The following is a 25,179-nucleotide window of genomic DNA, read 5'->3' as shown; positions in this document are numbered from 1 at the left end:
ATAACCCCAAAGGAGCTTTCTCTCTACCCAGCACCCAATCAGAAGAGTAACAGCCAGTTATAACTGACATGTACCCACACATGCCAGTGAGTCAATGACCAGGCATATGCTCCCTCACACAACTATCCTCAGACTTGATTAGCATTATTTCCATTCCACAGATGTAGGAACTGAGGTCAAACAACTTGCCCAAGTTCCTGGACAAGCAAGCAGCAGAGATGAGGCACAAACTGAGGACAGTTAATCCAAGCACTTGCAACTATGCCACAAGTTACCTACTGGAGCCTACTGGTCAGTCTCAGTTTAAAATTCCCCTGGGGCTGGAAAGACGGGAGAAGCCCACATGGACCTACCTACAGGCCCCACTCAGGCCCTTTACACTGGGGATCCACATCACATGACATGGGTTCTCAAACTTTTTGGTCTTGGAACCCCTCCCCAAACTTGTAAATTATTGAGGATCCCAAATCCCAAGAGCTTGTGTGGGCTATAGCTACTGATACTTACCACATTAGAAAATTTAAAAGTATCAATATATTAATTTAAGATAACAGTAGTTTGTAAAGGTTTACCTAAATACAATTTTAATAAGGTTAACTTTTTGAAAACAAAACAAACTAGTGAAAAAAAGGGGCATTATTTTACATTCTGATAAATCTCTTTAACATATGGCTTAATAGAAAACAGCTAGATTCTCTTATTTGCTTTTGCAGTCCATCTGTTGCTATTATAACTGCTGGAAAAAACTCCACTGTCCATTCAAAAGAGAATAAGAGTGAAAAGATCAAATTATGTCTTTGTATCATTATGAAAATAGTTTTGAACTTGCAGTCCTCTCGAAAAGGTCTTGGGGACTCCCAGGGGCCTCTGGACAACATATGCTACAGTGAGTACTAGCATCAGAGGACTCTGAATCCTGAATTAATTGCAGAAAACGCTTTCCGCTGAGATTAAAGAGTACCCTGAGTGGGAAGAACTCTGTGCCTAAATGGTGTACAATAGAGTTAAAATTCAAATGCCAACTCAGGTCCAGTATGCACCAGAAAAGGAGGAAGTGGGCCAGGCCCCAAACAACTTGGTGGGGACTACTGTGTCCAGGAGGACACACAATCTAACTCAAGGGTAGCAGCAGCTGCTCCTCAAACCTGGCAAGCCACACTGTATAGAATGCAGACTGAGACTGGTTCCTATTTTTTCAAGAGAAATCAGTAACTTGAATAATCCCCCCCCCCCCATACACACACCAAAACCACGGAATTCTTAAGTGTGGGCTCCTAATTAAAAACAAAGAAAAACCTAAATGGGCCAAATCAAACAGGTCTGCTTGCCCCTGAAGCAACTTTGTAACTTCTGCCTGTGGTTTTCAATTCTGGCTTCATGTCATAAAACATCTATGGGGCTTTTAAAACTACCAACATCCTGGAGCAATCTCTGATGATACACCGCCCAAGCATCAGTTTTTATTTTCCTCCACAATCTCCTTAAACAATAACCAAATGGGATGTGCAATCAGGATTAGGATGCACAGGAAGTGCTATGCAATCGCACTGCACGCCAACAACCAAGCAAACTGTGGACACGCAGGGCTTTGCTCTGAGGTCCTGTGCTATATAATTTGCTACCGAGCAGTAGTATTGCAGTCACTCTGAACAGGACTCCATGAGACCACAGGAAAGTTATTGCACATATGTGGCAAGAAAGAATACTGATCAAACAAAAACAAAGTAACTTGCTGCTTGCTGACCACACTACCACTAGGTCCTGAGTAGACAGTGATGCAAATACAAACCCATCTGCCTCTTGACTGCTTCAAAGTACCATGGAGAGCTACCAAAGCTCAGTCAAGTCAATACCAGCCACCTCTGCCATCTGCCTCTCTCATGTACATGAGATCCCTCAAATGCACCCCATGCTCCCGCAATGGTCCCCACCTCCCACAGCCTATTCTCTGTCTGAACTCAGTAGGCCAGAATTCAACTGATACCTTAAATGCTCCCTTTGCCAACTGTAAACACTGTCCCTTTTCCAAACTCCATTCTAACCTCACCAAATTCCTGCCACCTCCATTCACTCCACTGCCCTGGACCAAAAGCACATACCAGATCCAGACTGGCCCTAATACCCAATGAAGGTGCAAGGGTAACAGCATTACTGGGGTTCCATTTTCTAGTTAATTGAGAGGCAGGCTGCAGACATGGTTGACAAGTTTAAACTCACAGAACTACAGTCTTTTCAGTCTACACAGAGGATCCTGGACAAAAATGAAAATTTCTTCTAAGTGTATAAAGATTTACAGCCTTTGAAGTAGCACAGCATCCCTCAATGTCATTAGGCCCCACTTGCTACAGATATGAGAGGCAGTGCAGAGTCAAATGTACACGCTCTGACCTCAGGACAATTCCCAGAGTAAATGTTTATCACAATTTCATGAAAAATTTAAAAACAGATGTTTATCATTTATCCTAAAAATTAAGTTGGGGTAGGGTAGAGAATCAAGTGAACTGAGGAGTCCAACTGAGTTCTGGCTCATCAATAAAAATTTAATTTCAACTCATTCTCTCAGGGCTTAGGTTTTAAGTCAACATGTAAGGTAAAAAATGAGAAAAGCCAAACCACCGTTGTAAATCTCTACTGACAGATGGTCAAGCTAGATCAGTGGTTCTAATCCGGGGGCAACTATGTCACCACCCTGCCAGGGTACATTGGAGACATTTTTGATTGTCATAACTGGGGAGGGTGCTACTGCATATAGAAGATCAAGGACAGGGAAACCAATCAACATCCTACAATGCACAGGGTAGCCCTAGAACAAAGAATGATCTGGCCCCAAATGTCTATAGTGCTGAGGCTGAGAACCCATGGCTAGATGATCATGCACTGCCCTGAAAGGCAAGACAGAAAACTTGGAAGGACCAGCTTGCTCTGGTCTTCATCATGGGTTGACCTCAGGGCTATCTCATTCAGTGGGGTAGATTCATCAGAGCTATTCAGATTAATTTCTTTATTCTTTTTTTTCATTTTTTTAAAAAAATTTTTTTGTATTTTTCTGAAGTTGGAAACGGGGAGGTAGTCAGACAGACTCCTGCATGCGCCCGACTGGGATCCACCCGGCACGCCCACCAGGGGGCGATGCTCTGTCCATCTGGGGCGTTGCTCCGTTGCAACCAGAGCCATTCTAGCGCCTGAGGCAGAGACCATAGAGTCATCCTCAGCGCCCAGGCCAACTTTTGCTCCAATGGAGCCTTGGCTGCGGGAGGGGAAGAGAGAAACAGAGAGGAAGGAGAGGGGGAGGGGTGGAGAAGCAGATGGGCGCTTCTCCTATTTGCCCTGGCCGGGAATCGAACCTGGGACTCCTGCATGCCAGGCCGACGCTCTACCACTGAGCCAACCGGCCAGGGCCCTTTTTTTCATTTCTTAACTCTTTCTTTGCTGAGCACTTAAGCTAAATGTGTCCATAAGTCCATTTTAGTAAAAATAGCTACCATTTACTGTTTATTACTGTGTGCTGAGACAGATGCTAAGTAATAGATATACATTATTTCAGCCAATGCTCCCAGCAATCATTGGATATGATGATCATCATTCCCCTTTTACTGGTGAAGAAACTGAGGCTCAAAAGGGTTAAGAATTTGCTTAAAGTCACTTAGAGCGAACAAGGCAGGGTTAAAACACATCCAATTTACAGGGCAAAGCCTGTGCTTCACAATCACTTTATACTAGTGGGTCTCAACTGCCAATGGTACTTCTTACTCCCTACCTTGGGACATTTTGCAATGTCTGAAGACATTTTTTGTTGTCATGACTCTTGGGGAAGGGGTGCAGGGGAGGTTGTGTTCTACCGGTATCTTGTGGGTAGAGTAAGGAATACCACTATGCTGCTAAACATCCTATAAGGTGTAAGCCAGCTTCTGCCACAAAGAATCATCCAACCCAAAATGCCAACGGGGCCAAAGCTGAGAACCCTGCTATATACCATAGCTTAGGTTTCCACCATGCATGTCTACAGGCCAGTAATATTTCAAATGTATAGGATATCTTTTAATGCTGGGATATAGAATTCAAGATTTCCTATAGCTCAAATACACTCTGCTTATCCCCTTCTCATTCTTAACTTTACCAAAGCAAATAAGCTGCCATCAAATCCTGATGTCAATCTATAATAGAGAATGACTCCAAAGATAAGATGATTAGAGAACGAGATATATCAATAATGAACTGCCAGGAAAAAGAGACTATCCCAAAACACAAGTGTAAAATACACACATACACACACACTCTCTCATTCACTTACTCCCCAACCCCTCAGGAGAGAAGCATTCCAATTGGACTTTAAAAGTCACAGAGTAGAGGACTACCAAGAAAGGGCTGTGGGAGTCACTGTCAGTATCCCTCAAGAGATCACCATGGCAATGAGGGCCAACATATGTTGTATTGGGCACACCACTGGAAACATTTCTTTGCACACAAGCAGCACTCCTAACCTGTCACTCAAGCCAGTGGCTCTTAACCCTGGTTGCATATCAGAATCTCCTGTGCTGCTTTCTAATTCTACAGATGCCCAGGGTCCACATAACACCTCACAGAATTAAAATGGATGGGGTGTAGGGATCATTTATGGTTTTAAGAAAGCTCCCCAGGCAATCCTGATGCTCAGGTTGGGTGGCTAGTCTCTCCCTCAGACTCACAGAGGTGGCAATGGCCAAGAGGAAAAAGAAAGAGTGTGAAGATGAACTTTAGGATCCCAGTATGGAGACACAGAATTCAAGAGGGCATTTTCAGTTTAAATACCAAGAGGAAAAGCATGTAGATGGAGGCAGTCCTTAAAGTTTCAAAATGCATAAGCAAGGAAGTCTTAGTTTACAAACTGAAAAAAAAATTAAACATCCAATCCAAATCCAGAAGTGGAATCATGGAACACATAATGACCAATTAAAGGATGGAGGGATATGAGAGACATAAAAAAAAGTCACTGAGTTGATTTCCTGAGGACAACTATGCTAGAACTAGTGTCAGAGGCAAAGCACTAGGTACAACATCTAGTAGGCAAAACATTCCACTTCTCTAATTTACATTTACACATTCCACTATGTCATTTACAACTGACAGCTAATGTGTCAGAGGGTATGCTAGAAATGGTATGCCTGGAAAACAGAAATTCGTAATTTTCCCTTTATGCTAAAAGATACACCTCAGTGAAGGTCCTCACTGAATTAATTCGACAAACACTTATTGGATATCTACTCTGTACCTTACTGATGTAAGGGCTCCATCAGTGATAATGACAGAAAGCGTTGTCTTCATCGAACTTATATGCTAGTTGAGGAGTAGTTGAACAAACAAGTAAACCTAGCATGTCAGATGATGATCAAGTGCTGTGGAGTAAACTAAAGCAGAGTAAAGGAGATAGTGATGTGGATACAATTTAACAGAGGTGGTTAGAGAATCTCAATAATAATCTTTGAATAAAAACCTGAAAGAGGCCCTGGCTGGTTGGCTCAGCGGTAGAGTGTCGGCCTGGCGTGCAGGGGACCCGGGTTCGATTCCCGGCCAGAGCACATAGGAGAGGAGCCCATTTGCTTCTCCACCCCCCCCTCCTTCCTCTCTGTCTCTCTCTTCCCCTCCCGCAGCCAAGGCTCCATTGGAGCAAAGATGGCCCGGGCGCTGGGGATGGCTCCTTGGCCTCCGCCCCAGGCGCTAGAGTGGCTCTGGTCGTGGCAGAGCGACGCCCCGGAGGGGCAGAGCATCGCCCCCTGGTGGGCAGAGCGTCGCCCCTGGTGGACGTGCCGGGTGGATCCCGGTGGGGTGCATGCGGGAGTCTGTCTGTCTCTCCCCGTTTCCAGCTTCAAAAAAATACAAAAACAAACAAACAAACAAAAAAAACAAAACCTGAAAGAGGTGAAGGAGTGGGCCTTGGGGATATATGGGGAAGATTCAGGCAGAAGTACCAGCAAGCCCAAAGGCATAATGGAGGGAGCTTATGGACTATTTAAGGGACACTGAGAACCAGGGAGAGAGTGGTGGGAGAAGAGGACAGGGAGGTATCAGGGACCACTATGGCTTCTGGGTTGAGCAGTTGTTAAATAGGTAAGGGTAAAAGGGAAGCCCAAGGGGCAGCAGTGTTGGTGGTCAGTGGTTACCTTCTGGAACTATTTTTCAGGTGGAACTGATAGGATTTGCTGTGGCATATAAAAGAGAGGAGTCGACACAACCTCAAGGTTTTGGACTTGATTCAAAGAAGGGACTTGCCATTTACTAAAACGGGGGAAAGACTATGGGGTGGGTAGGTTTTGGGGAAAAAGATAGGGACTTTGTTTGATATGCCTATTAAATATCCAAAATGGAGATGTCAAATATGATGCTACATATAAGTCTTGAGATCAAGAAACTGGTCTACGGCCATACCACCCTGAACGTGCCTGATCTCGTCTGATCTCGGAAGCCAAGCAGGGTCGGGCCTGGTTAGTACTTGGATGGGAGATCAAGAAACCGAAGGGACCAAAAATGTAAATATATAAAGTATGTCATATTGATTCCTGTTTGTCCCTCTTCTGCCTTTAAACGGATCTTATAAATGGAATGCTCAACTCTCTAGGGCTCCTTTATCTTATAAAAGAGATGTGACATAAAATGGCCAAGTTTTTGAAGACAGACCTCATTGATTCACATCCCTGCTCCATACTAGTTGTATGACCTGCTTTGGACAAATAACCACTCTAACTCAGTTTCCTCACCAAGAGCATGGCTACAATACCTCCTCACAGAGTTTTGAGTATTACCCGAGATAACACACGGTGATCAAGACTTTGAACATTACCTTATACCATCCCAAATGCTCCATCAGGTGATCACTTATTATCATTCATGCACTCATGCGGTACAGTATTGAACCTCAGGGCACCCTCTGATAGCAGGGAGCATGATATTGGGAGTCAGGGCCAGGCAGGGAGATAGCTCGCCTGCTGTTGTGCACCTAGAAAAGGAGGGAGCTAAAAATAGGGCTCGGAAGTCCCGAAGCTACAGCTATTATCAACACCACTGTTGATTTAAGCAGACATCGGCTTATGGAGTGTTTTCTCTGTGGATTCGAAAATGTAACCTTGTCAAAACGCTCATATGGGATGTAAGCGCTCCACAGAGAAGGGTCTCACAGCCCGTCTCTCTGGAAGTGCAGCAAAAAAGACCCAAAGAGAAGCAAGGACTTTTAGTGGTACACGTCCTGCGGCTGGCCTAATTGCGGGTAGATGAAGCGCGACTCTCGGGCGGCCAGGAAGGATCTGGGGGAACTGGCGGGAACTGGGGGCTGAGTTCGGAGCCGGTGGGGGTGGGTGGTGGTGAAAACAGTCCCGGTGTCCTCCATCCTCGGAACGGGGCAGGCCCGCGGAGAATGAGAACCCTACAGGGCTAGTGGGTGGGTCGGAAGAGGGGGTGGAAAGGTTGGGTCCCCAAAAACGAGGGGGCGAGAAGGGAGAGAGTGGAGCGCTGGGCCCACCACCAGGCCCGGAGATCTATTTACAACCGAGGCCGAGGTGATGAGGCCGCATCTTCCACGCCCTTCAGCGCTCAGCCTGGTCCGCGGGACAGCAGGACGTCAGGACCGCGGCCCCAGCGGCTTCCTGGGTCCTCCAGCCGGACGGCCGCAGGGTCGGAGCTGGCGGGAGTGATGGGCCGGGACAGTGAGCACGGCCAGAGGACGCAATGGGGGGCAGCTGCAGGACCCACTGCGCAACTATGCCGGAGCGGACGATCCTCCACACTCCGGGGTGCTCAGCCCTCAGGCCTGTGGCCGCGGCACCTTCCCCCGCCCGTTCCCTGGCCACCAGCTGGTCCCCGACGGCGCCTCCCCTACCTTCGTTCGCCAGGTCCGCCATTTTACTTCCTCAAGCCCTCCCACAACGCCCCGCGCCGGCCGCCGCTCCCCTGCTTTCTGCCAGAAACTCTCGCGCGTGCGTACTTCCCAAGCCAACGCCAAGCAAGGCGGTCAGCTCGCGCCTGCGCGCTGAGTCTGACGCGGAGTCGAGCTCGGGATAACTGTCAGGGCCCGGCCAAGCTCCGAGCACACGCTTGCTCGGAGCTTGGCGGTATCCTTTTTCCCGCCGATCAAGGGGGCGTGAACAGGGCGGGGCGCATGTGCAGCGCCCTTCGCGAACATCGCTAGCAAGGTGCAAGAGGCTTTCTGTGAGGGGGCGCGGCGGGCTTTGGGTTTGACGTCCTGTCCCTGCTTTCTGCTTGTTTTCAGCGCGGGATCTCAGCGGTGGGAGAAGGAGCCATCCACAGAGCCGTGATGAAAGCCTTCCTGTAGGTAAATCCCTTGGTATGTGGGCGGGGGCGGGGAGACGGAGCTTTTCACACGCGCAGGTCGAAGACCAAGGGGGAGAGCCTTGTTGAGGGGTGTTGGGGCTCCCTGCCACCTCAGGCTTCGGTTTCCCGTTCTAAGGGGCAAGTACATCAGGCAGACGCTTTCTTAAGGCCACATGGGGAGCCGGGGGAGTGGTTGGAAGCAAACAGAGGTCAATGGTTAAACATCACTGGCTAAAGGGGGCAGTGTCAGTGGGGGAAAACTCAGGCCAAAGGACTTGATCTCTCTGAGCCAACAGAATGGGAGCCCCAGGATGACCATACCCCGATGCCCTGAATGGAATAGTGCCTGGGTACAGAGCCGGGCTTGGAGTTTCATCTGTAAAATGGGCTGGTCAACCCCACAGGCTGATAGGAGAATGTTGAATCCCCTGGAGTCAATCTCGACTCCCCTGCTATATGAATCAATCTGAACACCCTGTCGACTTTGCTTCACTCTCCAAAGTCCAGCCCAGACCCAGTCGTTCTCACCAGCTTGACTGTCACCATCCCAGGCCAGACCATCCTCCTCTTTCTCAAGGAAGACTGGACAGCCTCCTCTCTTCCTTTCTCTGTTCTCCTTTTCATTCTTTTAGAGCTGCAGGCTCTGTTCTGTACACAGCAGCACACAGAGGAATCTTTTAAGAATACAAATTGAAAAAAAAAAAAGAAAGTACATTTTTGATTGCCAAAAATATATATTTAAATTAGAGGCCCTGGCTGGGTGGTTCAGTGGATAAAACGTTGTCCTGGCGCATTGAGGTCGCGGTTGGATCCCTTGTCAGAGCGCCCATGAGAAGCAATGAGTACACAATTACACAATTAAATGGAACAAGTTGATGCTTCTCTCTCTCTTTCTCTCAAATCAATGGGAAAACAAAAAATCTCTATATATAAATTGGATCAAGGGCACATCTATCCTTAACGCTTCCAAAGAGCTTTCTGCTGAACTTGGAATCAATTCCAAACTTCTTATTCAGGCTTACACAGCCCCCTGAGCTTTGCTCCCATGCTCCCCTTGTTCTTTGCAGTTCAGTCCCATGCCTCTTTCCATCCTTGGAGCACACTAGAGTCCTTCCAGCCTCAGGATCTTTGCATTTGTTGATCCCTCTTCTTGAGACTTTGTGTCCTATGTCTTATTTAGGTTTGAACCCCAGTTTCACTCCTCTGGAGTGATCTAAACGAGAAAATCCTTTAGTTTATAGGCTACATCTATCTTGCGAGCTAAGTGGTTTTACATTTTTAACTGTTGGGGAAAAAAAATCAAAGAAGAGTAATATTTTAGGGAATGTGAAAATTGAAATTTAAATTGCAGTGTCCATAAATATAGCTTTATTTGAAAACAGCCACACTTACTTATATTGCCTATGGCTGCTTTCCAGCTGCGAAAGCAGAGCTAAGTCCTTTTAACAGACAGTGGCTAACAAAACAAAATATTTACTATTTGGGTCTTTATAGATGTTTGCCAACCTCTAATCTAGGACACATGTATCTATGTTGTCCTATACACATATGTATAACCAGTGAGGTGTGGTAAATGTTTAGCAACTGCTCTCTGGGGGAGAATGTGTGTATGTCAATGTGTGTATAATTTATTATAAATTTTACTGATATTTTCCTATCACTTTCTTAAGTCTGGAAAGTAATAAACAATTAATTGAACTCTGGTTTATAGTGAATTTCTTGATGTGACTACCTCATGGCCGATATCAGGCTAGTGGTGTGAATGTCACTAACCGCAAAGCTAGGAAGCGATGCATAGTAGCACATTTGATTTTTTCTAGAGCTTGCTGTTTTCAGTGGTCCCCAAACCAGCAGCATCCATATCACCTGGAAGCTTGTTAGAAATGCAGAATCCTAAATCAGAATTGGCATTTTTAACAAGCTACCCAGGGTCTTCCTATGCACATTAGATCTTGAGACTCATTTGAGACTCAAAAAAATTTTTTTTTTAAATTGATTTTAGAGAGAGAGAGAGAGGACGGGAAAGAGAAAAGCATTCAGTTGGTCCACTTAGTTGTGCATTTATGGGTCACTTCCCGTGTGTTCCCTGACCGGGAATCAAACACGCAACCTTGGTGTTTTGGGACGCTCCAACTGACTGAGCAAACCAACCAGAGCGTGTTCAGAAACTTTTAAATGGAACTTTATTTATTGTTGGAGATGGGGTATATGTATTTAGTGTTATTAATTTTTTTCCCCAACTTTATTTAATTGACACTTGGATTCTGCTACTCTAGATTTTGCCACGAGGCTACAGGCACATGCACAGACCTTGAGTTAGAAATTCTCCAGGAATAGCTAGAATGTCAGTGCTGGAAAGGGCCCTGGGGTGGGGTAGAGGTGGGGGTTCATCCATTCCATCTGGTGGTATGCAGCAGTGTGTACACTTAGGTTTTCTCATTTCTAGCTTGTTGGTTCCATTATATTCATTACATATAACCCCTTTAGGCCTTTGTTTTACCTCTGAACCCTCTGACCTTTAATGAATTAATACTTTCTTTCTCTGCCTTTTTATTAAAGTTACATTAAATAGATACTGTACATCACCATTTAAAATAGAAAACTGCAAGCCATGAATAGGAGATGATTGTAAAATATACAGGAAAACAAAGTAAGGTTTTAAAGTTCTGGGTGGCTACTGTTGCCTGCCAAGGTGCTAGGCTCCAAGCTTGCTTTTTCTTTGTTGTATAAAGAGATTAGCAAAGTATCGGAGGGGGATTAAAAGCATATTATCACTTACCTAAACTTTCTCCTTGACAGGATGAAAAGGTGTGAAAAATAATTGAAAATGATTATAATCCATGTTATTTGGTGTCATTTAATGCCATGTCTACATGTCTCCTAAAGTCATTTCATATACTACATTCATCCCACACTTTGGGAAACTCCCAGAAACATGTCATCACTTGCTAAATATAATCTAGTTGTGGTTTTTTAAGGCACATAGAGAAATGCTAAACCTATCAACCTCACAGGCCAATTTGAATTTCCACTAGTTTCACAATTTTCATCACAGTATCAGTGGCTACCAACATTGTGTCCTTTAGGCTTTCCTTAACTTTATCTGGTCTCCACTAACAAACAGTTTATTGAAAAATATTTGTTCCTCACCTGTGGTGGTTTTAAAATATGGCCCCAAATTCTTTGACTGTCTTCCCTTCATGAGGTGTTCTCTTTAATGGGGGTGGGCTTGTTACTGGTCTATCAATATAGTAGAAATGACACTATGTAACTTACAAGGCTAGGTTTTAGCAAGGACAGAGGATATAACTTCCACCTGCTTTGTGGTAACACTTGCTCTTAAGGTTGTCTGCCATCATGTAAGTAGTCTAACTGCTCTGAGGCTGCCATGCTTTAGGGAAGTTGAGTCAAGGAGACCACAAACCCTGAGAGAGCCTAACTCATGCTGTTCCTCACATACAGACACTAGGAATAATAAATTAAATGGTGGTTGCTGTTGTAAGCCACTAAATTTGGGGGATGTGTGTGTTGGGAAAACAGGTGTGTTAGGCTTGCTTGCTTGTCCTTTGGCTGATAGTGCGTGAGCATGTGGCAGTGCCACGTGTGTATAGTCTATATAAGGCATGGGGCAGCTGTGTTAGGCTTGTTCGCTGGTTTACCAGCTGCATGCCCTCTGTCTGATTAGTGCGTGAGCATATGGCAGCCGCAAGTGTATGGCCTCTATAAGGTTAGGAGTGCCTGTGCTTAGGGGGATCGCAGGTTGCCTGCCACTGTGAGGGGCTGTTTTGCTGTTTGTTTGCCTGAGAGGTGGTTTCCCCTCCTGTCTGCTTGTCTGTCATTGTGAGACTTGATTAAACGGAAAGGTCCAACCCTTTTCAGCTCCGCAGTTTTTCTACTGTCTGCCCAAGTCCAATGTGAACCTGCCTGGCCTCGGCCACCAGCATTATATCTGGCATAATGGGCAGGATTCGGAGCAGATCGGTATGGAGCCAGCAACACCCATGAAGGGTGGGGTAGAGGAGTGGTCACTGTTCTCCAGTGTATGGATCCCAGTGGCTCTCCTTTTGGGGGCTGTAGGCTGTTTTTTTACAATCCTGAGAGAAGAAACTAAGACCTCTATGAGAAGCTGAGCGAGGTCGAAAGCTCCAGGATGAACTGCATACTGAGTGGCAATAACTGTGTGAACTGGAGTGAGCACTGGAGAAGGCCGACTGGGTTTGAGAACTACAGAGCACTGATGGCGCCTGTAACTGGAGTGATCTACAGGTTTGTTGCAGTTTATCCTGGAAGTTGAATGTTGGCAGTAGCAGTTGTTGGAAGAACAACTGCGGGTTCAGCTTCAGGCCGAGAGCTGGCAGCCGCAGGAGCCGAGGATGGAGCTGTGCTGGCGGAGTGACTCTGAGTCTGTGGGAGCAGTCATTTCCAGCTCCTCTTCTCAGAATGAGGAGTCTTGGGCTGAAGCTGCTGTTGACACACTCAGAGCTTGGCTAGAGGTTGTCCAGAAGGTAAAAACCCAGCGGCAAAGAGTACTTGCTGAGTCCCTGGTAGGTTTGTTGTGATTGTGGGGCATAGGAGTGGATGGCTTCATGCTCTCTGGAGCAGAGATAGAGAGGTTGGCCACTGTCACCACGCGCTCCTCCTTGGGGCAGTGTCTTCAGGGTTGCCAGGACGGAAGGGATGGGGGGGGGGTAGGCCTGAGGCCCCATGTGAACCTAGTTTCCTGTAATGGACCTTTATCTTGGTGATTTGTACAGACAGCTGGGCTGTCTATAATGGACTGATCTTGGACTGCAACTATGAGAGACCTGGGGGCAGGGGGCACCTGCGGAAGCCTTCCCGCACCGGGAAGCTTCTCTCACCCAGTTGCAGAGATGCACCAAGGACACTTTTTGGTTTTAATGGACATGGGTGGCCCTGGACTGTACAGGCCCTATGATGGGTGGCCTTGTTGGCACCATGGGGTGTGGAGTTGGAGGTGGGCCTCCAGTTAACTCCCTGGGCAGAGTGCTCATAGAGACATTGGAAAGGGTACCTTTGGGTATTTGTTATTTTTGGAATGTATGTAATGTACCTATTGTGAAATGAACAACCCTAAAGGGGTAGAATGTGGGGCAGCTTTGTTCGGCTTGCTCACTGGTTTACTGGCTGCATGCTCTTTGCCTGATTAGTGCGTGAGCACATGGCAGTGCCACGTGTGCATAGCCTATATAAGGCTATGGGTGCTTGTGTTCGAGAGAGATGGGGGATGGCGGATGCACACAGATTGCCTGCCTGCCACTGTGAAGGGTCATTCTTGCTGTTTGTTTGACTGAGAAGCAGTTTCCCCTGCCTGTGTGCTTGTCTGCTGTTGTGAGACTTTATTAAATGGAGTGGCCAATGCTTTCTGGCTCCGCAGTTTTTCTACTGTTAGAATCCAGTGTGGACCTGCCTGGCCTTGACCACCGACATTACACAAGGCTATGAGTGCTTGCCCTCAGGGTGGATTGCGGATTGCCCCCCCACCCCTGTAAGGGGTTGTTTTTGCTGTTTGTTCGCTTGCTGCCCTGAGAAGCGGTTTGCTCGTCTGCTGTTGTGAGTCTATTAAACAGGAATGGCCCAACACTTTCTGCCTCCACAGTTTCTCTACCGTCTGCTCGAATCCAATGTGAACCTGCCTGGCCTCACCCACCAGCATTACAATATGTTACACAGCAATATATACTGCTCACAAAAATTAGGGGATGTTTCAAAATGAATATGAAGTGATAAAATATCCCCTAATTTTTGTAAGCAGTATATATTCACCAGACCTACTATGCATCAGGCACTGCTTTACATGTTGAGGTCCAGGATGAACAAGATAGACCCTGCCCGAAGCATTGCATTCTGTGAGGAGACTTGACAGTAGGTGAGTAAAATAATTTGAGGTAGTGACTAGTGCTACAAAGATAATAAAACAGCATGTTGTGACAGTGACAGAAGGGGATACTTTAGGTTGGCTGGTCAGGGAAGACCCCTTGAGGGGGTGACATTTTAGTAGATCTGCAGTAGAAGCATTCTAGACAGAACAGAAAGGTCCTGAGGTAGGAACCAGGTTGGTGAACTGGAGGAGCAGCGAGGAGCTCAGTGTGGCCAGGGCAGCGGGAGGAGATGAGGTCAAGGAAGGGGCAGGCAGGGCTTTGTAGGTCACAGGAGTTGAAAGTTTTTCCTAATACAAAGGTTGGGAGTGGGAAATGGAGAGATCCAAATTGTTTAAAGTGCTGACTAGCCTCTGTGCTGCCTGCTTTCTCCTTGGCTTACCAGGAGACAAGTTTGAGGTCCCCCTGAGCCTCAGATGTGCTCTGAGAACTGTGACTTTCCTTATCCACAGCCAAGATGGAAAATGGCTTCTATAGTGGGGCTCCAGGTAAAAGGGCCTGGTATAGCTGTAATTCTGTTCTTGTTTCCCTACTGTGGGCTTGGAAACCAGCATGTGAGGAAGTATCTGCCCTGTGCCCAGCCCCACACTGAGGTCAAGGACCCAGAGATGAATCTCATACAATTCCTCCCTCAGGGAGCTCAGGTGCAGGGAGAGGCAAGTCATCCTAGTTGCCTCCCCTGCTCAGCACTGTTCCTGACCTCAGTTCAGTCTCTGAGAGCAGGTGCCAATGTGGCTGACAATGACACTGAGTCAGGGGACCTCTGACCTAAGCTGGGTGCATCAGCTTCCCTCCCATATTCAGCAGCAGTTAAATATGGTATGGAATACTTACCTTACCCTATTTTACTTATAATTTTAAAAAGGTTAACTTTCAAATTAAAATAAATTCACCTACCAAAAAGTTGCAAATATGGTACCAAGATATTCCACATAGCTTTTACCCAGCTTCCCCAATATTCTTATGTAAACAGCGCAGTGATGAAAACCAGGTGATGCATCGACCTGGAAACGCTGAAGTCGCTGGTTCAAAACCCTGGACTTGCCTCGTTAAGGCACATATGGGAGTTGATGCTTCCTGCTCCTCCCCCCTTCTCTCTCTCTCTCTCTCTCTCTCTCCTCTCTAAAAATTAAAAAAAAAAAAAAAAAAAAGAGAAAACCAGGTGACCCTGGTGCAGTACTATTCACTAATGTACGAATCTTAGTCAAATTTTATCCATTCATCACTAATGTTTTTCTCCTGGTCCAGGATCCAGTCTAATCTCCCCCAGTGCATTTAGATGTTTCCATAGTTGCCTTTAGGTAGGGATCAATTCCTCAGTCTTCTTTTTCTTTGACCATGACAATGGGAATGAGTATTGTCTAATTATTTTGTAGAATGCCCTTAATTTGGGGTTGTATGATATATTCTCAGGGTGTTAGGAGGCTCGTGTCGATTTGTGTCATTACTGATGATAATTTAGATCAATTGGTTTGGTGTTGCCAGGTTACTACTTTCCCTTTGTAGTTATTGAGTATCTAGAGGGGAGATAAATAAATAGGGAAGATTTGAGGAAGAGGAGAGGCAGAGGGAGGAAGTTAGCTTTTTTCACTCTGTTGCTTGTGGTCTTTCCAGGAATGTTGCAATTTAGTAAACAAAACAGCCCCTAGTCTAGGCAAAATCCAAGCTCACAGTATCCACGAGCCAAAAGGAAGAGGCCAGGTCACACAGTGATCACTGGGGGACAGCAGAAGATTGGGATGAATTTAAAACAGCTGCAGGAAAAAAAAAAGCAATTCATTCGTTCTAAGTAACTACACTTCCAGGACTCAAGGGTGTGCATCCATAGGGGTCTGGCATTTCCTGGGAACCAGGTCAGGCTGCACTGGCTCCATGAGAGGTGTAGCCTGCCTCGGTTGTACCACACCTCCACACGCCCAGCAGTACGTATGAGCCACCTCTTAAAAAAAAAACACAAGTGGCCCTGGCCCCTGGCAGGTTGGCTCAGTGGTAGAGCGTCGGCCTGGCATGCAGGAGTCCCGGGTTCGATTCCCAGCCAGGGGACACAGGAGAAACACCCATCTGCTTCTCCTCCCTTCCCCCTCTCCTTCCTCTCTGTCTCTCTCTTCCCCTCATGCAGCTGAGGCTCCATTGGAGCAAAGTTGGCCCAGGCGCTGAGGATGGCCATCTGCCTCAGGCGCTAGAATGGCTCTGGTTGCAACAGAGTGGAGCCCCAGATGGGTAGAGCATGCCCCCTGGCAGGCATGCCGGGTGGATCCCAGTCGGGCACATGCGGGAGTCTGTCTGACTGCTTCCCCGTTTCCAACTTCAGAAAAATACAAAAAAACAAAACAAAACAAAAAAAACACAAGTAAAGCCAAACAAAAACAACGTAAAAACAACGTGGCTTGTGATCCTGGGAGAGCTTCTGGGGTCCAAGAATTTCTTCTGAACCTGCCTGCAAAACTGATGGGTTTTGGTTTGGAGATTGGGTTGCAAATCCCCAAAAAACACCTCTGGCAAATGTAAGCAAAGGGGGAATTTGCTTGAAAGTTAAGAGGATGCTAATAAGATCAGAGAAAGAAGAAGAAATGGGGCAGTTCCAGCATGTCTCGGGTGGGTAACTGCTTAGGAGTATCAGAGAGGCATCTCCCAAGGATGCCCAGATTTCAGTTGCTTTAGTCTCAGAGTCATTCAACTCCTAGGTCAGAATCCCAGGGGGATGGTGTCCTCAGTTGGGCCCAGCACACTTATTATTAATCCTGGCCTTGCCTGCTGTCCCACTTCCATTCATTTCATGCTTCCACCAGATGTTGGAGTGCCTCTAGATGCCCAACTATTGGTGAGATGCCATTTGAAGCATCCTGATGCCAATGGAGTCATCCCTGGGCAGTCCTTGTTTTCCCTCCTGTTACCCCTCCTGCCCCATCACTGACCCTGTGCTGACCACAATGATCTGCTTCTCCTCACACAGAACAAGCCCATTCCCAATGCCTGGAATAGAGTCCATCAGTATGTGAGAGCACCCACATAGAGATGGTATTTAAAACCATGGGGAAAAGTTCATCCCAAAAGAAGGTGGAACAGACGCTGGATAGCAAAATACCAGTTGTCCATAACAGTGGATTCTAGAAGGACCCATGACTTTAAAATAGGGTGAGAACTACTCTCTGGTATTGTACCGTTTGATATATATGAATACTCAATACATTACAGCCCAATACCATACATATATGACCCACATATTAATATGTACTGAAATTAAGATTTTATGAAGCCATGTTTATTTTTACTACATTGACACTCCTGATCTATTTCTATCCTGGTCCATTAAAAAGAAAGCTAAACTGTACTTAAGCCACAAGCATGATTTCATAAACCAGTTGGCCTGTCGTTGCGCAGTGGCTCTGGCAGGCCTCTTAGCCTTCTTCTCCACCACCACACTTCAGTTCAACCCCCACAGCCCCCAATTGTAGACCTTAACAAGTACCTAGTTGACCTCCTTGCTTCTGGTTTCTTCATGTGTAACCCACCCTGCCAGAATCAGTCCAGCTTTGATAAAAAACTCTGGCAATGATCTCCAGAGTTTCTCTTTACTTGGTCCATTCTTCATCATTCCTCCATGTTCTCTCCTTCTTTCTCCTACCCTCTCCTGATCACCAGGACTAGAACCTTCTCCCAGAAGCCTTCCTCATTCATTAATTTACTCACTAAATGTTTGCTGAGCACACACTGCTAGATTTAGGAAATAGTCTTGAGCATAAGAGACAAGAGTTAACACCTGCAGTTAGGGTGTGTGTGAGCATCTTGCTTCAGAGTTCTTGCTACCAGTTCATAGAAGTAGGAACATCTATGGGTCCCCCTGCACCCTTCTCCGAAATGTGGCCGTTACTGAATTCTGACCAGGGTCCATTAGGGCTGTAATGATCACCAGGGACCCAGGCTTCTTCTGTCTCATTGTTTTGACATCCTTATTATATATAACATCTACCTCAAGATCTAAGATGGCTGTTGGTGCTCCAGCCATCATGTCTGCATTTCAGCCAGCAGCTTCAATTTTCCCATGTGTACAGTGGGGGTAACACCTACCTTAGAAGGTTGTCAAAAAGAGGAGGAAGAGAAGACCAAAGTGTCTGTTGTGAAGCTCCTGTGATTAGGTAGAAGCTCCTAACGGCTCTTAGTAGGAGTGGGTTCCCATTATAGTATGTTGCCTGCTCCCTGGAGCCCTTCCCAGTGGGTCTTCCAAGGGACTTGATAGCCTATGGACCTTTAGTAGCCTCTCTGCTCATCTCTCTAGCTCCTGGGGCATTGACCCATGCTCAATCCCTAACCAGCTACTCAGTCCTCAAGGGCAAGGCCTGGTTCTCTTCCTCCAGGGACCCTGCCACCCCAACACCCAGCCTGGCTCTCTGAGGGGGAAGGTCAGGGGCGGCTGCTGTTTGGTGCAAGGGCTGGCACTGCTCAGGGCATGAAATCGTGAGCCACAGGTTAGGGCAGGTCTGGGCTCGAGAGCCTGGCATGGAAGCAGTACAGATTCAGGGCTCAAAGGGAAGGGAGTTCCCCAGGCTCAGCCACAGAACTTCTGGGGCCCAGTAAAATGTACAGACAGGCTCTTTTTCAATTATTAAGAATTTCAAGATAGTGACAGTAGATCATTGAGCCAGTGTTTTTCAACCACTGGTTTGCAGACCAGTACCAGTCTGCCAGAAATTTCGTGCCGGTCCATGCAAGAGTTAATCATCTGATGTTGTAAGAAAAGCACTGCATTAGGTCAAGCACAGGCCCTGGAGTCCCAGCCCAGGGAAGTGATGGGCGATTTAGTGTCACCTGGGGGCCTCAGCACCTTTTTTTTTTCTTCTTTCTTTCTTTAGCAAGGGAGAGACAGACCAAGATGAGAATCATCAACTTGTAGTTGTGGCTCTTTAGTTGTTCATTGATTGCTTCTCATATGCGCCTTGACCTGGGGGCTCCAATTGAGCCAGTGTTCCATTGCTCAAGCCAGCAACCTTTGGGCTCAAGCCAGGAACCATGGGATCATATCGATGATCCTGCGCTCAAGCTGGAACCTGTCATTAAGGCCAGATGAGCCTGTACTCAAGCTGGGAACATCAGGGTTTTGAACCTGGGATGTCAAAGTCCCAGGTCGACACTCTATCCACTGTGCACCACCAGTCAGGTCCTAGGGCCTCTTACTAGGACAGAGAGGCCTCTTCTGGGGCCCAAGGCCAAACATCCCTGAGGGTATGTAGGGCACTGGCCTGGCAGTGCAAAGCCGCTTTTAGGGGAGGCTGGTGTGGAATGGCATCATTCTCTCTGTAGGGTTTCTTCTGCAGGGTTTCTTCAAAGTCCCAAGACGCTGTGTCATAGTTTCCTGGGAAGGGGTGGTCACAAGTGGATTCCCAGCACCTACCCCAATCCCAAGATGCAGGCTTTCTGTGACTGGGGCCTAGGGATTGGCGATTTTGGTAAAAGGCGAAAGATTTATATGATTGGAAGAGAACCAGAGTATGAGATTGGCAGTTTTGGAACAAGCTCTGGCATTGGTTCTTAGGGGATTCTGGAGTTTGGACCCACCACTCTAAAATAAACCTTGAGAACAACTGGTGGGCTGCTTCAGTGGCTGGAGTATGGATTAATTCTGTAATATCTGAATGAATTTAATCTGTTTACAAATGGCCTCGACCATCCTGGGCTGAGAATTATTTCTTGCCATCTTTGGCCCTGGGCTGGCCTTGCCAGTGCCCTCCAGAAAGCTGAAAGGAACGTGCTGGAGGCTGCTGCTTCCCAGCAGGCTAGGGCAGGGGATAGGAAGGGAGGGAGGGCATATTCTCCAGGACCACTAGGGGGCTGGAGTATGGATTGTGACCCCCAAATGGGTATGCTTAATGTGTTTATTGCAATGAAAATGAGGATGGGCTTGGAAGGCTCGTGTCTTACTGTCATTTGTAGTCTTCCCTATGGAATCCTGCAAAGCACAAGACAGAGCCTAAGGCAGAACCCAACTGGCACTGGGGAAGAAGAGGAAGGCCATTATAGTTCATGAACCATGAACCTCAATGCCTTCCAGTAGAGGAAGACATTCTTTCTGTCTGATTTCATCCAAGTCTTGAACTCTAAGACCAGACAAACATTGTGATCATCATGGACTTCAGGTTTCTAGAATGAACGTGTATCTTTCTCTTCTCCCCTGCCCCCCACACATCAGTCGAGGGCTGAGGTAGGCACAGTGCTCCTGCTTGACGTGAATGAGAAAAAATATTGGGAACCAAATATTCTGCAATACACATTCATAAGAAACGTTCTAACAACAATTGGAGCACAAAACTATTGGTATAAACATATTTCCAAAAGGAGAAACTATTGCATTGCATTAGATGGAGCTTCCTAGACTAGAGAGTTGTCTTTCTTCTTTGCAGTTGCTTTTGGGACGGAACTCTCCCAGGGAGCTAACCAAGTGTAACATGTTGTGATGGACACAGTTTCAAGTTCAGGGCTATGAAAGTCCTTGGGATGTTTGTCCCCAGAGAGGATCTCAACTTTGAACAAATTCAAGATGGGACCTGCCTGGGGTCATTGTGCTCCAATTCCAAGGCAGGCATTCTAGAAAATTCTGTGGAGCAGGCTGCAAGCACAGCTATTTGTGCAAACTTTGGATGGTGGCCCTCTTAAGGCACTGCAGAAACACTGACTGCCGTGGCCCCCTTGAACAGATGCATTCTAGATTCAGCAGTTTGGCTTCATGTTGGCTGTGACCTTGGACAGAAAACTGGACCGAGCTGAACGGAGAAGCCTAACATGGAGGTGCTGACCCGCCAGTATGGCCCTTCCAGCTCTGGGCGGGGTGTGTGGAAGTGGCCCGAAGGTCACAGTCCAGCAGACAGAAGAACTAAGACAGTGCGGAGGAAAAGGTGATTTGGGTGGCACCTAGAGGAGCCACTCAGGTGCTCAGAACTGGGCGTGACCTTCAGCTATGGTGAACAACAGTTTTTCTTTAAGAAGAATAGCGTGTCCTTTCAGGATGCCCATGCTCTGGGACCCTATTAGTCAAATCGAGGTCACTTCATGTAAGAGGCACGACTGCGGTGGAGCTTGAGGAGGCCAGGTGGACCTGGGGAAGGGCCTCAGTGCTAGGTACCCTACAGGGAGTGGTTCGGGTCGCTGCGCTCCCGTTTTACCAGGGGCTCACCCAGGCTGCGGGCACGCACATCGGCTTCACTGCTGCGGTCTTCACTGACGTCACTTGTGGGGTCTGTGTTGGGGAGGGAGGGAGAGAGAAGTACATCCTCAGAGAGGTGCCCAGGTGTTAATAGGCCTTAGCTCTGGTCTGGTTAACTTGATCCTTCCTGCCCTTCTTAGGTGTGACCTTCCTTGACCAGTGCTCATTTGCCTGGGTCACATTCCTAGCAGTTTTTCCTTTAGTGCTTGGTCCTCCCACTCCTGTGGGACAGAGAACAGACTGGAGGTAGGGGGGGCTTTCTGCCCTGCTCCCCCTTCAGGCCCCCCTTCCCACCTCATTCCTGGCTGTGGCCCTGCTTCTTGGGTCCTGGTATGGGAGTGCCCAGGAACCAGGAGTAAATGTCGCCTGGAGTACACATGAATGGCAGGGCTGCTCCTATGAGCCCCATCTAGGGTCAGTCATTTGGAGGTATCACTGGGACCCCTACTGCTGCCCAGGTGTCACCTGCTGTCTGGATGCCAGCTCCTGAGGCCATCAACCCACCCCAGGGGCTGCTCTGATTTCTACCAGGCCAACGGCAGGAGGAAGTCTCATGGGAAAGCCACAGACACACCCACCTTTGTCCAGCAGTGTCAGTGACAGGGAGGCAAGGTCATTGAACTGAAAGAGAGAAGGCCAGAGTCAGGGCCCTCCACAGCGTGGGTTCCAGTGAATATTAGCAATGTCATCCACTCACAGTCAAAACAGGCTTCGCTTTATAAGTGAGGGGTTCAGCCCTGGCCGGTTGGCTCAGCGGTAGAGCGTCGGCCTAGCGTGGGGAGGACCCGGGTTCGATTCCCGGCCAGGGCACATAGGAGAAGCGCCCATTTGCTTCTCCACCCCTCTGCTGCGCTTTCCTCTCTGTCTCTCTCTTCCCCTCCCGCAGCCAAGGCTCCATTGGAGCAAAGATGGCCCGGGCGCTGGGCATGGCTCTGTGGCCTCTGCCTCAGGCGCTAGAGTGGCTCTGGTCGCAATATGGCCACGCCCAGGATGGGCAGAGCATCGCCCCCTGGGGGGCAGAGCACCGCCCCTGGTGGGCGTGCCGGGTGGATCCCGGTCGGGCGCATGCGGGAGTCTGTCTGACTGTCTCTCCCTGTTTCCAGCTTCAGAAAAATAAGTGAGGGGTTCTGACATAAGAAGTAGCTGTGATGCTGTGTCCCATCTGACACTTTCTTGCCTGCGTCTGAGAGCTGGAGGGTTGAGCAGATACGACTGCTCAGACCAGCAGGGATACAGAGGCCGTGGCCTATGAATAGTGTGACAGTGAAGGAATAACTGGCATCTGTCAGGGCTTATTATGTTCCAAAACCCGTATCACCTCACTTCTTTCTCAAAACAACCCCACATGACCCAGAAACTCCACTCCTGGGTAGATACGCAAAACAGGTATTCAAACAAAAACTTGTACACACGTTTACTGCATCACTATTCATAAGAGTCAAAAAGTAGAAACAACCTAAATGTCCATCAAACAGATGAATGGACAAACAAAATGCTGAATATCCACATACTAGAATATTACTCAGCCATGAAAAGGAGTGAAACACTGATACTCGCTACAACGTGGATGGACCTTGAAAAGATGGATGCTCAGCAAGAAAGGCCAGACACCAAAGGCCACATAGTGTATAACTCCATTTATGTGAAATGTCCAGAACAAGCAAATCCACAGACGGGAAGATTCATGGTTCTTAGGCGCTGGGGAGGATGATGGGGAGTGACTGCTAGGGACAAGGTTTATCTTTGGGGTGATGGACTATTCTGGAATTAGATAGAGATGATAGTTGCACAACACTGTGAATGTACTAAATGCCACTGAATTGTCCACTTCAAGATGATTAAAGTAGGGTATTTTATGTCGTATGCATTTTACCATGATAACCGCACCCCTCACAGGATTGGGTGTTTCAGGACTCATTCAGAAGTAGGAAATCCTGCCCAGGGGAGAGTAAATAGGTGGCAGAGGTCTTTGAGCTGCAGCATAAGAGCTCTTTCCTGCCCACTGTCTACTGTGTCATGCTCATTAGCCTCCTCTCACCCCTGTAGGCTGCTCTGTTGCCTCACCTCTCCCATCACAGCAATGGGTGTCTCCCCAGTTGCCTTGGCAACGCGGTGCTCCACCAGGTAGAACATGTACTCGTCATACAGCAGGCGGATCAGGTGGAAAGAGCCAAAGCTGGCGGCACTGCGCAAGGTGAGGTCTCGGATCACCATGGAGCTGGGGGGACAAGCAGACAGAGGCTAGGCACCTTCCAGGAGCATGGAGCCCCACCAGGCAGGCAAACCAGGCTTTTCTTCAGTTCTGAGGTTGTCTGGGGACCCCTTAGACTTATGAGGGGCCTGCCAGTTGCCAGACCACCCTCGTGTCCCAGTGTGACTGAGGTCAGGACTGGCAGATGGGAGGAGGGCAGGAGCAGTGGCTTGAAGAAGAGACCACTGAGAACATAAAGATGACAGTCTTTAATGTAAGCCTTAGAGCCCGCCTTTGGTAAGGAGTCTTCTGAGTGCCTTTACTGACTCCCCCATAATTGTCCGCCTTTCCTCGCCTCCTGCCACTCCTCAGTCAGTGGAATAGGCACCTACAAACAAGACAGAATTTCAGGATGCTATTGCCTGTGAGGTTGGCAAACTCTAGCCCAATCCAGACCAAACCCAGTTTATGACTGTCTCTGTACAACCTGCAAGCTAAAAAAGGTTTTTAGCCTGACCAGGCGGTGGTACAGTGGATAGAGCGTTGGACTGGGATGCCGAGGACCCAGGTTTGAGATCCCGAGGTTGCCAGCTTGAGCGCGGGCTCATCTGGCTTGAGCAAAATAAAAAATGCTCACCAGCTTGGACCCAAGGTCGCTGGCTCAAGCAAGGGGTTACTCGGTCTGCTGAAGGCCCGCGGTCGAGGCACATGAGAAAGCAATCAATGAGCAACTAAGGTGTCGCAACGAAAAACTGATGGTTAATGCTTCTCATCTCTTTCCGTTCCTGTCTGTCTGTCTGTCTGTCCCTATCTATCCCTCTCTCTGACTCTCTCTCTCTGTCCTTGTAAAGAAAAGAAAAAAATAAATAAATTTAAAAATGGTTTTTACATTTTATTTACTTATTTATTTTTTTAAACATGTTTATTTTATTGAATTGAGAGAGAGAGAGAGAGAGAGAGGAGGGTGAGAGAGAGATAGGAACATCATTCTGTTCCTGTATGTGCCCTGATTGGGGATTGACTGGCAACCTCTGTGCTAAGCGATGATGCTCTAACCCAGGGGTACTTAACCTTTTTATACCTACCGCCCACTTTTTTTTTTATTTTTTTTTACAGAGGCAGAGATAGATAGGGACAGACAGATAGGAATGGAGAGAGATGAGAAGCATCAATCATCAGTTTCTCATTGCGCGTTGCGACTTCTTAGTTGTTCATTGATTGCTTTCTCACATGTGCCTTGACCGCGGGCCTTCAGCAGACCCAGTAACCCCCTGCTGGAGCCAGCGACCTTGGGTCCAAGCTGGTGAGCTCTTTGCTCAAGCCAGATGAGCCCGCACTCAAGCTGGCGACCTCGGGGTCTCGAACCTGGGTCCTTCCGCATCCCAGTCCGACGCTCTATCCACTGCGCCACCACCTGGTCAGGCCCTACTGCCCACTTTTGTATCTCTGCTAGTAGTAAAATTTTCTGACTGCCACCGGTTCCACAGTAATGGTGATTTATAAAGTAGGGAAGTAACTTTACTTTATAAAATTTATAAAGCAGAGTTACAGCAAGTTAAAGCATATAATAATAATTATGTACTTTATGTCAAGTACTT

General features: G+C 47.5%; 2 protein-coding genes and 1 long non-coding RNA gene across 16 annotated transcripts in view; 1 reads left to right on the top strand and 2 right to left on the bottom strand.

Annotated features, from left to right (window-relative positions):
* The window catches only part of RANBP3 (RAN binding protein 3), a 63,372-nt gene extending 55,431 nt beyond the window's left edge, over nucleotides 1-7,941 (bottom strand). For 9 of the 10 annotated variants that reach the window (XM_066274634.1, XM_066274642.1, XM_066274652.1 and 6 more), the window contains exon 1: nucleotides 7,847-7,941. In XM_066274634.1, coding sequence (XP_066130731.1) covers nucleotides 7,847-7,868 — 22 coding nt within the window. In that variant the 5' untranslated portion in view covers nucleotides 7,869-7,941. Of the gene's footprint in view, nucleotides 1-6,814; nucleotides 6,971-7,846 lie in introns of all 10 variants that reach the window. The other variant, XM_066274719.1, reaches the window with a different exon arrangement.
* A 29-nt stretch (nucleotides 7,942-7,970) lies between these two features.
* The window catches only part of LOC136334494 (uncharacterized), a 35,748-nt gene continuing 18,539 nt past the window's right edge, over nucleotides 7,971-25,179 (top strand). Inside the window, exons 1-2 of one of the 3 annotated variants that reach the window (XR_010731163.1) lie at nucleotides 7,971-8,295; nucleotides 23,437-23,584. This is a non-coding gene — a long non-coding RNA (uncharacterized lncRNA). Of the gene's footprint in view, nucleotides 8,300-23,436; nucleotides 23,585-25,179 lie in introns of all 3 variants that reach the window. The other 2 variants (XR_010731164.1, XR_010731166.1) reach the window with 2 other exon arrangements.
* RFX2 (regulatory factor X2) overlaps nucleotides 19,798-25,179 on the bottom strand; it is a 117,628-nt gene continuing 112,246 nt past the window's right edge. For all 3 annotated transcript variants that reach the window (XM_066274601.1, XM_066274622.1, XM_066274612.1), the window contains 3 exons: nucleotides 23,455-23,608; nucleotides 21,969-22,011; nucleotides 19,798-21,423 (listed from right to left, as the gene is read on the bottom strand). In XM_066274601.1, the coding sequence (XP_066130698.1) occupies nucleotides 21,311-21,423; nucleotides 21,969-22,011; nucleotides 23,455-23,608 (310 nt within the window). In that variant the 3' untranslated portion in view covers nucleotides 19,798-21,310. The remainder of the gene's footprint in view (nucleotides 21,424-21,968; nucleotides 22,012-23,454; nucleotides 23,609-25,179) is intronic.

This window comes from Saccopteryx bilineata, chromosome 1 (genome assembly GCF_036850765.1).
Source record: "Saccopteryx bilineata isolate mSacBil1 chromosome 1, mSacBil1_pri_phased_curated, whole genome shotgun sequence".
Lineage (NCBI taxonomy): Eukaryota > Metazoa > Chordata > Mammalia > Chiroptera > Emballonuridae > Saccopteryx > Saccopteryx bilineata.
This window is presented reverse-complemented; position numbering and strand designations above follow the sequence as displayed.